Consider the following 19,474-nt stretch of genomic DNA (forward strand, 5'->3'; position numbering starts at 1 on the left):
AGTATATTTAGCATTGAATTTTATAATATTTAAATATAAGGTAAATCGTGAAACCAAATTTATAATAACATCACTCTAGATCCACTTAGATATAAACAATTATTAAGAGTAAACATCTAAATTGAAATGGTAAAAATCATACAGCCATCCGCATAATACCTAGGAATTTGGTATCCTGAGATAAAGTGAATTTTCCCTCTGTAATGCTAAGATTCTTAGCCTCAAATCTTGTATACTAATGCTCTTTACTAGGAGGGTTAATAGTGTTGTTTGATTAGACTTTTAGACACAAAATTTAACCGATCATAAAAATAAAGTAATTTAGTTTAGATCGATTTAAATATAGTATTAAATCCAATTAAATCGAATGCATTATAATATAAGAAAAAAAACTTATCTAAAATATTTAAAACATCTCATCATAAGTTATAATTAATATGGTCAAAATTATAGATTGTTGATTAAAATAATCTCACGTTTTCTAAAATTACAAATCCATATTCATAATTTATACACAGTAAAGTATCAGTTCTCTTACAGGCATAATTTTTCTTTTGGTGTACAATCACAACATACAACTAAAACCTAAGACGCCGCGCAATCTAACCCCCCCTCTACAAGGCCAAATGGCAAAGAAACTGGGAGACCAAACTTGACAGACAGTTAGCAGCAAAGCAAGTGAAGCAGCCCTGTCATTTTCTTATTTAATGAACAACTAGATTACTCACTACCTCATTTAATATTGCATGTGTCCTATCAAAATATCAGACAAGTAAATTTATTGAACACATCCTTGGCAGTTCTGCTGTATATTCACACATGATATGATAATAATGATAAGGCCATAGAAATCTCTGGTTAAGCTATTTTACCTGTTCCTTGGTTAAAAAGTGGTGTGTTGTTTTTCTTCTAAGGATCATGTGTGTGACTTATATAAAAATGATATCGTGTATTATCATTTTGTATTGTAATCTCAGAAGTAATGGTTGTTCTTTTCGAGAATACCATGTTAATAAACTTTAGATTGCAATGAAATATTACAATCTTTTCATATATCTAATCTGTTTTTGCACAAATCTAAGCAGATTCACCATGCCGATGAGTAAAAGTGCAAATTAAAAATAAGGCCAAGCTAATTGAGGCTAGCTTTACTTTGTGCTGCTAAAGTTTCATCAGATTTACTTATAACTACTGAAGGTGCACACGTTTTTTTTTTTTTTTACTAATACTTGAGTGGTTAAGTAAAACTATAACTGCCCAAAAAATGGAGAATCAAATATAATTGAATTTCATTATATTTTTATTAGATTTGTTGTTATGACTTCCATGTGTATGGATTGTGGCCTGCGGGGGGACTCAAGTTTGGAATTTGGGTACACCTAACAGAAAATATTGTGGTCATGCTCATTCATAATGGCTTTAATTATGCCACTCAAACAAAAAAGTAGGCGTTAAAAATTTCAGAAACTTCTGCACATTAAGTGCAGCCCTTCGAAATTCATGACACTAATATAAATCAAAATAATATTCATTGAATAAACAATATCAAGAACGCATTGTATAATTTTGATAACATAGTAATCAAACAAATGAACCAATATATTACAAAACAATTATTATTCAACCGAAAAATAAATTTCTATCATATAATATAATATATGTCTTTGCTTGTGTTTGTGGGTTTTTTTACAATAACTGCAACGAGGTTTGAAACTAAAATTTCATACAAACATGCCAAACTCTTCATCGACGATCCAAATGAGTTTTAGTTTTCAAGGGTTGGCAAAGGATTAAAACACATGGGACACACATGATTAATTTACAGCAACCGCACAAAACAAGGTTGAAGAAAGACATGATCACATGTCATTTAGGAGCATTCACAATTGATCAGATCCAATTCCTCCATGCATATAGGACACCACTCACTTTCTTCAATATCCGTACATTCCTCCATTGACGTATGGATGGCTTCCTCAGACGCCGGAATCGTTCCAAAACACGGCTTGGACTCTTCAATGACCGCAAGCAAGGCAGCATCAAAGATTGTCATTTCAAACCATAAAGGGATCTCTCCGTGTTGAAATTCCAAAGGAAGAGTAGAAGCAACATCATCAACTTGGAACAGTTCTTGAACACAAGAAATGACCCCTTCTGTTACTTCTTCAATAGAATCAATGAAGAAGTGTATGCGAGATAACATTGCCTTCAATAATTGACCCTCTTGCAAGAAGCTATGACAAGGTACGGTTTGAGAGGGAGAGTATAACAAGAGTGTTGGATCAGGTGTAGTGTTGAGACGAACCCTAATGGAAAATTTGAAAACATCACCAGGCAACAACGTGGTGCGTTGATTCATCTTAAGCCTCGACACGCGGAAGGAGTGGCGCGGTGGTTTGCTTCGTTCTGCGTATGCCATGCAAAAGAATACCGTAAATATGATTAATCAAATTATTTAACCTCAAAATAATACTCAACTTGTAAAGCTTATACCTGCATGCACGAAAACTGAAGCCATGACTAATACTTTGTGTTTGTGAGAAAGAAAGAGTAGAATGATCTCCTTTGAACACTCGTGCAAACATTGCATACCGATCAAACCTTTATATAGGAAAATAGATTAATTTTCGGATTGAAGATAGAGTGATGATTAATTTGATTATATCTATATCTTTTTTATTTTTGGAATGATGAATGAATATATGTTTTTGTTAAAAGATAACATTGATTTAATATTTGATCAATCAAGCGGGTTTATATTTATCTTTTTAGAAAGATTGATATAAATTACTTATCTTTTAAAGAAGATATGAAAGAGAATGAACCTCGGGAAGAGGGAGTTAAAAAGATACTACACCAAAATTAAAAAAAAAAAAACAATTAGGTCAAGTCATTCATAAATTTATGGATTTTATTAAATATTTTGTCTCCCCATAATTCTCCTGCTATATACTAATTCTTTTATTTAAGGGTCAATTTTTGAATATTAATTATAGCTTGTAAATTAGTATTTTTGCATCTGGTCAGAACTTTTTAGGTCAAGTCATTTATAATTTTAAATGTTTTATTAAATATTTTGTCTTCCATAATTCTTCTGATATAATCTTCTTACAAAGTTAATTGAAATTTAATTTATAGATAAAGATAAAAAAACTTCCATAAAAAAATAAAGATAAAAGATTTTGAATTAAAAGGAATAAACTTTTAAAAAGAGAACAAAGAAAACATAATGATGGTGCAGAGAAATCAAATTTGCATCTGTGAAACTATAACTGCACAAAAAATCAAGAATGTAAATTATGAGTTTCATTCTAATTATATTAGATTTGTTGATATATTATCATAATCTCGTCAGAATTGGTAATTCCGGAGGTTTTTTTTGCATATTAATGATAACCTTTTATAAAATTCATGACACGTACAGATACGAACCATAAACCCATTTTTATGAAAGAGATCGCTTTTCATGCATGATACATGTACCTTTTCATGAATAAACACACATTTTTCATTAAACAATACAATCTGTCATTCATTTTATTTGATAACAACTAGATTACCCCTTAAATTTCACACGTGTTCCCTCATAAAATATCAGACAATTTCTTATGTATTTTTTTAATTTACATTAATCCTCTACTTACCACGTTTCATTTATATTTATTAGATTTGTTGTTATGGTTTCCATGTGTATCATTCCATCATAATTAGTAATTGATTGTGGCCTGCGGGGCTCAAGTTTGGATACACCTACCAGAGAAAATATTGGTACAACCTTATGGAAAAATGTCTTCAGTCATCAAATTAGGCGAATTAATTTATAAGTGAGCAATTGTTTTGAACGTGTTTATATTTCAGAATGGCCTTAAAAGCTTAAACAACTGAAATAAAGTACGCATTAAAAGGAATAAGAATCATGACTTAATAACTGAAAATAAGAATTTAAGGATGGAAGAAAAAAGAAAAAAAAATCGGGAGTTCGAATATCCTATTATCATTCTAATAATAGCTAACAATTATTAATCGTGGTCCACCGCAGACCACTTGAAGCACTTACCCACGAAGGTGGCTTTTCTGCTATCTATCTTCAAGTTGTTTCTGTGTTATCCTTTGAAACTATGATTTTTAAAATTAAATTATAATTAAATATTAACACAACCACTATGCGTCATCATTTTTTTTTAATGAATAACACATGGATAGCTAAAAAAGGATGACAGAAAAATTAGATCCCTTACCCACGATAGCACTCATCATGTTTGTGTATACTTTTTAAAAAACTAAGGAGGATTAGTGTAGGGAATGCTAAAAAAGTAAGAAAATTATTGTAATTTTACAAAATTTTAAGAATAATTAGTGTAATTTAGTCTAAAATTTTAAATAAATTCAACACTTTAATTACAGCCTAACGAAATTCAAGTACACTAATGCAACCAAAATAATCCATTCAATGATTCAACCGAACAATCAACAATACATTGCGTAATTTTGATAACATAGTCACCAAACAAATGAACCATCTTGTTACAATGCAACATCAAATTCAATGCCCAAAGAACACCACAGATACATACATACACACATACAATAACTTTTCCTTCCCTCAACCTTGGTAGTGTTAAATCAGGTCCACAGCAGCTCAATATGTTTCATCCTCATTCAATTTATTGAGATTGAGAATATACTACATGTTACATCCAGTAAAATATCACATGAGACTCAATTCATACAAACTTATAGACTTGTAGTAGTAATAGTAGAGGGTATATCAAGAAATCAAAACTAAACTACTTCACTTGCGATCGACAAAGGTAAAGCGCAATGAAAACACTACCTGCCGACCCAAATTTGAATATCAAACATGGAACAAGAAAGTAAACAAAAAGAGACAGCAAAGATACCTAACTAAAGAAAGCAAAAAACTGACAAGAGATTGTGACCCTTTCTGAATACCAGACAAACACTTTATTAGCATAAAATCCTTTAGGCATTAGGTTTATGCAATGCAAGTATTTGTTTCAGATTGAGGTTACTCCTTTAGGCATGCCTTGCCTGAAAATCCTTCATGAAAGCCACCAACTTCTCAACCCCAGCCAAGGGCATGGCATTGTAAATAGAAGCCCTCATACCTCCCACTGATCTATGTCCCTTGAGCTGCACCATCTTCTCTTTAGCAGCCTCCTTGATAAACTCACCCTCCAGCTCTGATTTCTCCAAAGTGAAAGGCACATTCATCAAAGATCTCACAGACTTCTCAACAGGGCATTTATAGAACCCTTTGCTGCCATCAATTGCACTGTAGAGAATCTCAGCTTTCTTCTGATTCTTCCTCTCAACCTCCCCCAACCCACCTTGCTCCAACAAGTCCTCAAACACCAACCCACACATGTAAATCCCATAACAAGGAGGGGTATTGTAGAGTGAATTGTTTTCATCATGGATCTTGTAATCAAACATCACAGGCGTGAAACCCTGTGCATTCCCAATAAGGTCCTTTCTGATGATCACAATGGTGACACCAGAGGGCCCCACATTCTTCTGGGCCCCAGCATAGATAACCCCAAACCTTGACACATCCACAGGCTTGGAGCAGAAATTAGAGGACATATCAGCAACCAAGACACCACTCTTGGGAACAGGGTAGTCTTTATACTCCACCCCATGAATAGTCTCATTGGCACAGATATGAAGATACCCAGAATTCTCATTCTGCTCCAAATCGTGAAAAGATGGGATCTTTGTGTACTTTTCGGATTTCCCAGACCAGATCACGGTGGGCTTGGAGTACTTCTGCGCCTCCTTGGCGGCCTTGTCGCTCCAGGAGCCGGTGACGACGTAGTCGACGGCGGAGTCGGGGGAGGAGCAGAGGTTGAGGGGGACGGCGGCGAACTGGGAGGTGGCGCCGCCCTGGAGGAAGAGGACGGAGTATTCAGGGGGGATCTGGAGGAGGGCGCGGAGATCCGATTCGGCTTTTTGGATTATGGAGAGAAACTCCTTGCCGCGGTGGCTCATTTCCATGACGCTCATGCCGGATCCGCGCCAGTTGTAGAGCTCGGATTGGGCACGTAGGAGGACGTTTTCCGGGAGGGTGGCGGGGCCGGCGGCGAAGTTGAAGACGCGATCTTGGGAGTGGGTGAGGGGCGGGGCTTGGGTATGGAGTTGGGTGGCGCATTTGATGGATGTGGGTTTGAAGGAGGAGAGAGTGAAAGGGTTGGTGCGGTTTTGGAAGAGGGCGGTGTGAGGGGATGTTGTTGCCATTGACATGGTTATGGTGATCAAGAGTTTCGTTGAGTTTCTGGCAAAGATCTGAGGCCGAAGGAGGGAGTATTTATGTTGAGGCACATATGGGGAATAGGGATGTGTTCATGGAGTATTTCAGGGTTTTTTTATTTATTTATTAGAATTCTTTTAAATATTTAATAAAGTTATATATTCAATATTACTAATTAATTTGAAATAATACCATCTTAATTAATTCACATGTTTGACCGTTAATAATTTAGTAATATGGTATATTGAAAACTTTTTTTATTCTTTTTTATTTAATAATTAGAAAATTCAATTTCTAATCACTAATAATAAATATTAAAAATTATTGCAAACTAAAATTTTTAATATAATAATAAATCAGAAATATATTTTTTTAAGATAAATATTTACTATTTGAAAATAATTTAATATTTAATACATTATATTAAATACTTTGACCTGTATGTTTAAACACTAATTGAAAGGCTTAATAAAAGAATAACTTTTTTTTTGCAAAAATATTAGTGTTTCTTTTTCTTTTTCTTATGTAGTGAGAATTAAAAAAATTCTGAAAATAAAATTTATGGGTTACTATCTTTTTTAGTTTTAATTTTTTAAAAATTTTATTTATAGTCTTTTGAACTTCTTTTTATTAACTTTACTTCCTTGATTTTTTTTTACTTTAATTCTAGTCCATTGAAGGAAAAAAGGGACTAAAAAGTTAAAAAAAAATGTTACGGGACGTTGACCAGTAAAAAATCAGAGATTAGAAACACAAATCAATTTTAGAAACTAAAAACATAAAGTCTGATAAAAAAAAATCGTCATGCAAGACAAGTCATTTTATAATTGAAATAGTATTGAGCTTTTATTGATGCGTGAACATAGAACATAAACTACATTTTTTTTAATCTAATCAGTAAATTTTCAAAAAATATATAGTATCAAGCTTGTTAGGAAATAAAAAAAAAAGCATTACTTTTTATCTTAACTACTTAAAAATACCCTAAAAGCTAATTAAAATAATAAATTTTAAAACAGAAAATACTTATACTTTAGTTCAATAAGTAATTACATTTTTTTCTCATTGTGTGGTTTTAATTGTTATTTTCAAAACTAATGTTTTTTAGTTGGTGTACACGATAATATAACGTTTATCTAATGGAGAATTAATTTGAATTTATGAAAAAAAAATCATTTTTTCTTCGTAATTTTTCCCTATAAATACTTTTAGAAAAACTTATCAAAAGAGTAAAATACCCTAAGCTATGCATGATAGTTACCATAAAAATGTTACTCTGAGAGTGATATTTGATAAGGTTACTTTTTCCTTCAATAACTATTTACACATATTTCATTTTATCAATCGAATCGTTAAATTAAAAATTCTTATTGAATATATTAAACTTATAATTTTTTATAAAATCTTAAGACTATTTGATATTTAATTAAATAAAGTTAATTGAACGTATAATATATTTTAAAAATATAATTAAATATTAATTAGTTACATATTATATAACTATAAATGTCAAATTTATTTACATTTAATGTCCATAGGAATTAATATCAAAATATTTCATGATTAAATTTATAATATATGCAAAGAATTATTAGAGGAAAAATAACTTTGTTAACTTTATCACTTCTGCTATATATTTTTGTTTATGTAATTTAACATTTTTTTTATTGTTTTCATGAAAAACAATCGTTTTAATATTGGCAAAATATAATTGTTTTATTTTTATCTTTAAAGTGTTTTAAATATTATTTTGAATAATTAAAAAAATATTTTGAATAATAAAAAAATATTATCTAAAACACTTTAAGGATAAAAAGTAAAGTAATATTTTATAATGACTAAAATGAAAAAAATAAAGAAAAAAAATACAAAATTGTAGGAATACAAAATATTTAAGCTTAGATTCTTTTGTGAACTTACTTGGTGGCATTCAATTTCAATGTATGCGGTTTTCTGAATGCAACTTGTATGAACAAGGCTTGGGTGGGTAACATGAACCTTTATTTTCCTGCTCTAGTGCTCTAAATTTTAAATTTGTTTTTTAAGCATGGTTGATGTTGTGTTGGGTTGGACAATGTGGATGGGTTGTTCGTTCTTCTTACGTGGAGCACAAGGGTCAAGGAGACATTAAACAAAGCTTTTATTTTCAGGGCCACTTTGCACAGAGCACGATAATGAACGTTGGACTCCAGTGTCCAAGTGTGGTAAAAAAAATCACACTAAATATTGATTAAAAAAAATTGTATGTATTTAAATTTCACAATAAAATTTTCCAAATGAAAGAAGACGTGTCTTTTATTATGCTAAATTTCTATAGTAATGGAGAAGTTTAAATTAATGAAAGACATATCTTCTTGCAAAATTAAGAAAATTAATAATGGAACTTGTATATTGTCTATCCAGAAAAAAATATAATTAAACTCAAATTATAGTTATAGTAAATAGAAGACTCGGTTAGATGATATATGAACACCAATTAAAACTTTTCCAACGGGAAAACTCTATTAGAGTTAATTACACTTATTTGAAATTTGGTGGCCATATTGTCACGTCTGCTTACAAGAATTTCAGTTAAATTTTTCTTTAACGTTTACTTAAAAGAATTTCAGTCAAATTTTCTTTCAACGGTACATTAATTAAAATATGTCTTACTTGTGCACGGAAGAGTCATTTTCTTTTTCACCAACTTCTTTCATACTTTTCCATTTTTTTCTTTTTAATACAATGGAAAAGTAGATTGATTTGTATCATAACTCTTTAATTACTCTAAAAAAAATATTTTAATTTTTACTTTTTTTTTATGTCTCTATCACTCTCTTTGTAATCTATCTCCGCCTTGTATTTATTATTAGATTTGTTATATATTTTTTATCACAAATAGATTGAATATCATCTTTCCGTCAAAGGATTACTTATTATGTGAAATGGTCATACTATTGGTAACTTGTCCATATCTTCGATGTGTATGAGTCAAGAAAGAGGAGGAATACCTATACATTTTGATGCTCAAATAAGTCCAAAGTCACAAATGATGTGAGAGAAATATTCAAATAAATAGTGATTTTTACATGAGGGTTTTTCCCTTTATATGCTTACCTTATTGAGCCTTGGGTCTCTAGGCCTGCATGTACTGATTACCAATTAGGTAATATACTTCTTAACCTCATTTAGATGCCTCTAACCGGACAATTACCTTTAAGCGAATTTTTTAACTATAACCGACGTCAAATGATACTTGACACTCATACATGTTGAAGATTAAAACGTATTATAGAGAATATGTAAGCACATGGCCGAAAGGGTATTCGACTTTATAGGGTATGTTGCGTGCTAGGTATCCATATAAGCTTCTTATCATCCTATCCAAATACTTATCCGGTATATGATGCTTTCTCTCCACCAACCATTTCTTTCCGTCTAAACAATCTTAAAATCTCATGCTTGCAATGATCTCATTTTTTCTTTTTAATATAGTGGAAAAACATATCGATATGTACTATGACTCTTCGATTGCTCTAAAAAATTATTTTGATTTTCACTTTTTTCTATGTAGATCGCTCTCATTCTCTGCCTTGTGCTCGCTCAAATTCATGATGCTTTATCTCCACCAACCATTTCTTTTCGCCTAGACGATCTTAAGATCTTATGTCCGCAATGATCTCTAGCACAAATCAGGTTTGATCATCTGCATTTGAATCTTTTGGCATATCTATGACGAAAATCAGATCCAAGTCTTGACATTTGTATCTTCGGTGTAGATCGGATTCGAGCCTCAATCATCATCAAGCATGGAAGTAGTTAGCACTATGATTTATTTTAATTTCTTTTTTGGTAAGTTTAAAAAAATTGTGTTTGAGTTTGATTTTTGTTACGAAAGTTTGATTTAAATTGAGTTCTTAGACAATGATTTTGGGATAAGAATTACTAATTTCTCTCCTCGTTATCTAAGTTGGAAAAAAAATTCTTGAGAAATTGTTAAACAACGTGAACAATTATTATTGGAAAAGCGACATAGTGTCATTTGCTCCAACAAGACTCTCTTTCAAGCAACATACCTTAGAGTTAAGCAACACAATTAAGATACTTCTATAACCCGAATCACTTTCAAGAGTCAACACAAAACTTTTCAGTATGTTTTTCTTTTCATTTAGAGGCTTCCTTAAAAACTTTTCAAGAAGTCATTCCAAAATTGCTCTATTAGAGCATGTTTAATCATAAAGTTTTCAAGCGATGAGTTATCGAAAAGTAAATACATGTATAAATAACTCTAATTAATTCCTATAAGTTATAATCAAATGTGTCTCATTCTGGTGTTAATTCAATTCTTTCATGTGTTTCTAGGGCGAGTGATCACTCCTCACTCATTAGCACACAAGATGTTACAAGTGCATTAGAGATGCACTTAGCACATGCACTATCATACCTATTATTTCTAAAGTTTAATGGATACACAGTATATTTTTACAATGCACGCTATTAACTAATTAAAAATCATTTTTGGTGTGACGTTACACTGTGAGTGATATCGTATAACTCGTTAGGGTCAGCCTAGTGGTGAAAAATCGCATGGGAAACATGAGTTTTATTATCCATCCAGAACATTATATCTTGCATTTGTGGCATGTTCAAAACACTCTCCGAACAATTTTTTCAGCACGAAGGTCGGTTCTTCATGTGGTAAACATAAAAGCAAAAATCAAATCAAATCAAAACACTCTCCGAACAATTTTTTCAGCACGAAGGTCGGTTCTTCATGTGGTAAACATAAAAGCAAAAATCAAATCAAATCAAATACTTATTGAATGAATGAAATTGTTTCTATGCCATCGTTTCCAATGGGAACAAGAGAAATACAGACTCGAATGGACGAAGTATGTTCCTGTTCAGTTAGAACATAACAGAAAAGAAAAAGAAAGGGTGGAAAAAATAACAAAAGTAGAACAATAAATATTTAAGAAAAAAACCAACACAGCAGAGGATTTTCATAATCCTCTCTGAACAATATAAGTGCAACCCAAGTTGCTCAAATGTGCATGGAAAGTCATATTCATGATCATGATGTTGTTAGTGGCTGTACATGGCCCTGCTACAATGGGTTCTCCAGAAGAAAACGTGCTGGTTCACATTTTGCAGTATAGCTAAATTTAGATGAGCAGTACTTCCTATGTACCCCAGTTAGTTTTCCATTTCCAGCCTTCTGATGAAAAGCGGCCATTAATGTTGAGCACTCTCTGTAAGTCACAATATTAAACACACGTTATTATTTTAGCATAGCATGTCAAACTGGAACATGAAAAGCAGTGAACTCTATTCCCTTACAATAGCTGATCTTCTGAGTAATTTGAGTGCCATTCACATGTTTTGCTCCATTGTTTGAAACCATAAATTGTGCATTGGGCTGTGTAGACAGCAGCTGCTGCTAGCAAAGATGGAGGGAACTTCAGCATCTCATATTCCACAAGAGATAGCTCTACCAGGAAGAAAGCCAATAACTCAAGCTGGAACCATTTTGAGGAATAGAGCAAACAAGTTAGTACTTATGACATAGATGGTTTTGATTAAAAAAAAAAGGACTGAAATATTTGGCAGAAAAATTATTACTGACCTTTCTGTCTGCTTGAGCTGCCTTTAGGAACCTTTTCATAAAAACGTATGCTGTTGGCACAGACATGTTGAACTGCAATGTGTTCACCATCAACTTCTCCTGCAGGGTGGTTTACAATGAATCTCAGTTAGTTTAAGTTTTACAAACGCAAAAGTTAATGGTGTCACACAATGAGGCAAACCAAATGATACCATTTCCAGAACTTCCTTCCTTGTGTATGCTTTGTCTGATATGAGAATTAGATCCCCCACCACAGGTACAGAAACTTCTTCATACTTGCATGCCAAAAGCATGGCAACTAGACCAACCAACTGAAGCTTCTTTCTTGCCACTGTCTGCTTTGCCAAAAATCGATCTATAAGATTGACTGTGAGAAACAATGTCTCGTGCAAGAGGTCAAATTTGTCGTGCACCTGAAGGATCAAAACAAACATATGAATACTTAGGATTTTAAGATTGATTATATTTGATCCATAAGGACAACTATTAGCATTTTTTAAGCATAGTGACTCAAGAAGGATCATTTAATATACCTCAATAAGCCAGTCAATCATTTTTTAAGCATAGTGACTCAAGAAGGATCATTTAATATACCTCAATAAGCCAGTCAATCAGTATAGCCCTCATCCTTTCATTAATGTCAGATTGTTGTGCCATATAATCCGACGAGACACAGCTAGTACCCTGCAATGTAGCAAGCCCCATTAGTCATCAAAATTTCATAGCTTCCCATATAATTTTGATTCCCAAAATTAATAATGTGGAATGTGCCTTACAGGGTAAGAATTAACAAGAAATTGCAAATTCAATATAGCATTGCAAATTCAAACTGTCTGAATGAGAGATGCTTTACTAGAACTAGAAAATGCAACTTTTGAGAATAAGATGAGCATTGCCATCGATCTATATATAAAATTAGGACCAATGGGGCTGGGACTTCAGATGCAGTACTCTCACAACTTCAATTGACAAATTAGAATTCAGCCAGTATATCCCATTTAAAGTTAAAATGATTCCTTCCAGACAATCAGAAAAAAATGTACCAAATCCAACCTATTCTTTCAAAATGTACCTCCAATTTTCTGTAGTGGGCATAAAGATCTTCAATATAGTCCACGACTGCAAGAGGGTTGTTTGCATCACAGGTATCAATGTCCAAAACAGTCTCTTCTTCGATTATATCCTCCATCTCAACTTCCTCCTACCAGGCCAATTATTGCACCATCACCAACTAGATTTCCAAATGTATTTGCGGGACAAATAATAAACAAAATCAACATTAAAGAAATACCATCTGATCTGATTCACTATGCATTGGCTCTGTCTTCTCTAAAGACATTGGCACTGGCTGGTCATCCGTTGTTGACTTGTGTTCTTCATCGACAAATATGTGCTCTCCAAATCCATTCGAATTTGAATTCCCCAAGTTTGACTTCTTGGTTCCCTGTTTCAAATTGACCCCACCACTCAAAAATCTCAGTTTCATCTTTCAAATAGTCAAAGGATCTATGCAAAGCATCAAATTTCATCATAAAAGAGTCTACCTCCGCACGATTTTTCTGTGTGCTAGCAATTTGTGCAGCAAACCTCCTAAAAGCAAATCAACAAGATGAACAATCCGTTACATTGAAACTTGTAAAATAAAATTTCATTTTTCCATTTCCTCCATTCTAAGAAAAACAGTGGGCAATACAAAGTGAAATGCACTTTCACAATTTTAAAATTCAAATACTTAGTTTCACTTTTTTCACCAAATCAAACAAAAAGGGTGGCATCCTCTCACCTTGTGATGGGTCGATGCCCCGGATCCGCCTGCTTCTTCTCACAAACATTGTGTTTTCTGCACGCCCCCGAAAATCGAAAAACCACACCATCAACAACACAATCCACAAAATACTAGAAATTTCACAAGAAGAAAAAGAAGGGCATTTATGATCCAAGAGAAAAGAAAATTACTCTGCCAATGCCCTCTTGTTAACAACACAAGGGTAAGGTCTCCCTTCCGCCACCAGATCCTGATTGATCACGCTTAAAGCCCTTCTGTTCTGCCCCATCTTTCTGTTCCCCACGCATTCTATCCCTCCTATTACCAACAACCCATAAAAAAACAAAATAAAAATTAAATCTTGTTGTTATTATTATTAATAAATCTCGAATCTTGCTTCCCTAACATTGAAACCGAAACCGAAACCAAAACCTTCACACTTAATAATACCTTGAAAACTTGTAGGGTTGATTGGTTTAGAACTGTTCTCATCAGATATCTTCATTGTGTTGATGAAGGAACAAACAAACAATCAATCAATCAACCTCACACACACGCACACCCCAAAAGATCAGAACAAGAAGAAGGGCATGCAATGAAATGCAAGGTTATGTAATATAGGAAGGGGGTGGGAGAAGATAGGGTCCTCTAGGATACAATAACTAACAGTGACGCTGCAATCACTGCACTGAAGGACTGAAGGATGGGGTATTTGTCTGGTGAGACAACTTTTCAAAAACTTAACGGTTACTGATTAGTGACCGTTGGATCTTTGATCCGCTGGCAAAGATCATTATTTTATTTTTATTATTATTTTTTTTCTTCTACATTTGTTCCTATATCTATCCGAGGCATAATAACGGTAATAAGATGCATCCCATGTGAAGAGGCGTGTCGCCTTAGACAACTACTTAAACTCTTTTTTTTTTTTTTTTTTCAAACCACAACTACCATCTTTGGTTTAAGGTAAATAAGATAATATTATTCACATTAGAATTAACATTGATGATATAAAATAATACTTTCTTTGTAATATTTGATAGAATTAATCAACACCATTTGTGTTTATTCATTGCAAAATCTGCAAGGGAGTGTGTCAGGTGGGTCAAATATAATAGGACAGAATTTATGTACACAAATTGTATAAGGATACATGGATATTTTTAATAATTTTTTTCTCATTTTGAATTGTTTCTCATTTGAGAGAGGACATTGAATAACTTTCATTCGGAGAATATAGCTGGATTAGAAAAAATATTTTACTAATATTTGACTTATAAGGTTATTGATTAAAGAATATTCAATGTATTTTGATAAATGTTTTAATTATTTTGAAAAATATTAAATGTTTCTTATTGTTTTAATGTAATAAATTTTTGGATAAAAATATATTTTAAATCTCTTGAGATTTAATCAAAATTAATTTTAGTCCCTATATTTATAAAAATGATAATTTTGATGGATTTCATTCCTCTTTAAATCAAATTCAAAGTATTAAAGATGATATCAAATACATTCTAAAAATACTAAGATGAAAACTATCTAAAAATACTAAGATGAAAACTATCATTTTTAAAATGTAGAGATTAAAATTAATTTTGACTAAATTTTGAGAAACTTAAAACACATTAATAATTTTTGTTTTTGGCACAGAAACACATTGATAATTTTTAAAAAGATGATTTTGGTATGTATGATTTTATTTCTTCTATTTTTTTGAAATGTCATGAATTTCATATTTTATATTTGGTTAAGTCAAATTGAAGAGTAGGATTTAGAGATAAAATCTAATCCATTTTAAAAATACGAGGAACGAAATTATCATTTTTTAAAAGTAAGAATTGAAATTAAGTTTGAACTTTGCGTAACTTAAAACATATTTTATAGCATTTTTAGAGAAATGACCTTTGAGGTAGCACATAGGGATAATTTTTATTTTTTTATACATTAATATGTTATGTAAATTTATTAAAATAAAATTTATATATAAAATATAATACATTTGGATGCACACTTTTTATTTATGAAAGTAAGCAGAAAAGTTTACACATGATTCATTGGAATGGATTTTTTTACTAAGACTTTTGTCAAATCAAAATTAAAATTCTTCTTATCTAATTAATATGTATTTAATAACATAACAATAAATCAAATTAAATCACGATTTTGTGTCATACACAATGTCAAGGTTTTCAATTTGACATCAAAATATTTTTAATAGTAGTTTCAATTTATTCTTTTATTGATATTAATAAAGTTATATTCTTTTTTGGAATAGATCACAACTCACACGTGTATATTTCCATTTGAGACAAATTTTAAGTTGAATAGAATTATAGACAAAATAAAATATATTGTTAACACAATATCTATTTGTATTATATTTTTTTTAATTATATATAGTTACGTTACATTCTTAAGTTTTAGTCATATTTGAACGATCATGTTGACATGTTGCACAAATATTTTTCATATTAAATAATAATTTTGATGTTTTTATCAATATTATTTTTTTATATCTATAACTATTAATAATAAAAATGATCTCATTTCAGGATAATTTTACCCTTAAATCATTTCTTAAATTTCAAAATTTTCTTTTAACTTTCTATAATTATTGATAATGGAAATTATCTTATTTGGTGTACATATTTGAATGAATAATTTTATCGTTAAATTACTTATTTTTTTTTTTAACTTACATTAATTTTCCACTACTTTTATATTATTAATTTTTTTTATTCTGTCATTTTTTATTAATTGTATTTAACTTTTATTTTTTATTTTTTAAAAAATTTAGTTTTCCTAGTATATCCCAAAGACAATAGTTAATATATATATCATTACTGTTAATAACATTTTTTAATGTATTATTTTATTGCAAGTGTTACTCTATTACAATTTATTTGGGCATATTACTCCATTAGAGTCTCAGCACGTGATATCATTACTGTACCTTTTCGTTGAAATTTGTTCTTGATATTCACAACCGACTTCAGCGCTTGTAAATAAGTGAATCTGCTGAATAGTTGGTATATTTTTTTTCTTTCAAAAACTACTCGTTTTTCTGTGTGGAATACTAATACTTACTTTAAAAGAGAATGACTTATTTATGAAATAACGAACTATTTTTTATAAAAAAAAACAATGATAAAAAACACATTACTAACATTAATTTAATTTGATATGATATAAATGGTAAAATTACTTTAGAAGAAAGGAAGACAAAACTGAGTCTGAACCCAATGATTGGTTGTTGAAATTGGCATTTTTTGCTGCGGTTTTCCTTTTCTGAGTTTCTCAACGGTCACTCAAGTGCGCTCCTATCTGCGCTCTACCGCACTTGGTTACTCGAGTTTTTCTCTTGTTTTTATTTTATACTACTACTTGTAGCTTTTTTTTTCTTTCATTTTCGGAAGAAGATTCCCATGTGAACAAAAAATGCATTTATTAGCAATATCAGCTCAAACTAACTAAATCCACCATAGAAGTTAAATATGTTGTCTGTAGTAATAAATTAGAAATAACCTTAAGACATTGCAATGTCTGTACAAACAATAAAAAGATATTTCAACGTTTGAGTTTATTCAAATCTCGAAGCACACATTGGAATTGCCAAAATAGTTTGAACTTTCAACAACGTTAATGGCATTGTCGGCTCTCAAGATAAAATGTGTATTTGGATTTTTCGATTGCAGGAAGCCGTAATTGGATTACATTTTCTCTATATGCAGGAAAAAGTTAATGTCATTTTATTTTATTTTCTGAAATTACTTTTATTTTTTATTTTTTATATGATAACTAATATGCACGGTATTATTATATTCAATAAAACTAATTAAAAATTTACTCGTAATTAAAAGTTAAAAAATTAATTTATTAAATTATAAATATTCGATAAAATTAATTATTAAAATAACTTCAAATATAAAATGACAAAAAATAATATATTTATAATTTATTTTAAAAGAGTAATCAAGAAAGTAAATAAATATACAGAAGATAAAAAAAGAAAATATAAAAATTATAAACTAAAAATTAATGTTTTAAAAAAATGTTATATTATAACATTTTAAAAAATACATAATCTAGTCAAAATATCTTATCAAACATAATTTATATCTTAATAATAATTAAAATGACATTTGTTTCTCATAGTAATATTTTTTTATTAAATTATGTGAGTTTATTTTTTATTGATTTCACATTAAACTGACTAGATTATTGATGTGTATATTCAACTAAGCTAAATTAATATTATTTTATACCACCAAACACTTAATTCAAATGGATAGTTTGAATAGAGTAAGATAAAGTCTCATATAGTCATATCTAATATGTTATATGTTCGAGTTTTTCTTAAATTAATTGCTGTTAAATTATTTTAATTTAATTATTAATCTAGAGTTAGAGTTTTAATTTTGAATATACAACTGAAAAAACAAACAAGCTAATGTCAAACAATTTGGCTATCAAGAAATTAATTTTTTTATTAAGTATTAAATTTAAAAAAAAATCTGAAATTTAAGTTATGTAAATAAGATCTTAAATTTTAGATATTTGTGAATCTAAATGATGTAATACTCGGTTGAGTTCTTGTGTATTTTTAAATTTAATATCCGCACTTAGATTTGATCATAGTAACAACCATTTAATTATCCAAATCCAACGTTGAGTTAGTTATTTCTTGTCGTTTGAATTAAAAATGCATGTATTCAGAACCAGACTACCAAGGAGTAAAAGTCTATATAAATTATGCAATATACTAATTATAATTTATAAAATAAATGCATAATATTCAAAATAAAATAAAAATATTGTTATTTTGATAAGTCAACAAAATTGGTATCATAATTTGTCAGCAGTGCATTTAGGATTCATCAACGTCTTATCTTTCTCCGCTACAATGATGAGTAAGTTTTATTTCTTAATCACTTGGTAACCAATTCTCTTGTAAAATACAGGAAAGTGAATTGAATGCCATTGGTATCAGTAAGCAATTTTCAAGTAGCAATGATTACATGGAAAGAGGTAAAAAAAGGAAAATTTGATAAACCTGTTACCTTGACTCCCCAATTTGTGTTGCTCTTAAGGATGATTTTATGGACAATGACGCGAGAAATTTGGATAGTTTACAAGTTTTATTCCAAAAAAAGAGACGCAGACATAGAGGTCGTGTGGTTTAAAAGGATAGTATTATTCAAATCAGTAATAGTTCAAAAAGGATATTGTTACTCTTTACTAACTCAAATTAATTGAGATATTCACCAAAAGAAAACTCAAATTAATTGAGATCCTAAATGAATCCCAACACCTTACACGTACCAAAAAAAAAGCATAAGAATAAAAATGAAGTTGAAGGTTAAAAGCACTAAGGGATGGTTTGGTTGGGGTGAAATAAAGGAGAGGAGGAAAAAAAAGCAAAAAAGAGAGGAGAAATATACATGAAGTGGTGACTTAATTGGGAAGGGATGTGAAGAAATTTGTAAAAAAAGTGCTATAGGTTCCACGCTTAAAATCTTCCTCACAGAGGAGATTTGAGTGAAAATGAATCGAGGCTACCGTCCTTTATAGAAGTAGTATATTCACTTTCTCTAAATAATATCACATCCATGAAAATAATAATAATAAAATATTTCTTTCTTCTTTTTTTGTTTATTTATATAATAACTTTAATTCAAATATTTTTATCTTATTTCTCATCTATTTTTCTTCAATCAAATCATCTTTATTTCTATTATATTTTCTTCTTTTCTCTTCTCTCATATTCTCTTTCACTCCCTCCATTTTCTTTTTTTTACAATCAAGCACACCCTAAAAGCAGAAACAAAAG

General features: G+C 30.5%; 1 protein-coding gene and 1 pseudogene across 2 annotated transcripts; both read right to left on the minus strand.

Moving 5' to 3' along the window:
* Positions 1 to 4,465: 4,465 nt before the first annotated feature.
* Positions 4,466 to 6,355, minus strand: LOC114376268 (phosphoserine aminotransferase 1, chloroplastic-like). Its single transcript, XM_028334291.1, has one exon. It carries the CDS (start codon positions 6,262 to 6,264, stop codon positions 5,038 to 5,040), a length of 1,227 nt encoding a protein of 408 aa, XP_028190092.1. The 5' UTR covers positions 6,265 to 6,355; the 3' UTR covers positions 4,466 to 5,037.
* Positions 6,356 to 11,038: 4,683 nt separating this feature from the next.
* Positions 11,039 to 14,341, minus strand: LOC114374227 (annotated as a pseudogene). Its single transcript, XR_003658532.1, has 11 exons — positions 14,092 to 14,341; positions 13,833 to 13,959; positions 13,660 to 13,716; positions 13,421 to 13,466; positions 13,168 to 13,320; positions 12,949 to 13,077; positions 12,471 to 12,560; positions 12,068 to 12,289; positions 11,877 to 11,975; positions 11,591 to 11,769; positions 11,039 to 11,502 (listed from the first exon to the last, which is right to left on the minus strand). The product of XR_003658532.1 is annotated as a G2/mitotic-specific cyclin-1-like (transcript).
* Between the last annotated feature and the right edge of the window lie 5,133 nt (positions 14,342 to 19,474).

Source organism: Glycine soja, chromosome 11, assembly GCF_004193775.1.
Source record: "Glycine soja cultivar W05 chromosome 11, ASM419377v2, whole genome shotgun sequence".
In the NCBI taxonomy this organism is placed as follows: Eukaryota; Viridiplantae; Streptophyta; class Magnoliopsida; order Fabales; family Fabaceae; genus Glycine; species Glycine soja.

Coding starts and splice junctions, on each gene's coding strand:
- LOC114376268 (XM_028334291.1), bottom strand. CDS start 6,264: ATGTCAATGGCAACAACATCCCCTCACACCGCCCTCTTCCAAAACCGC.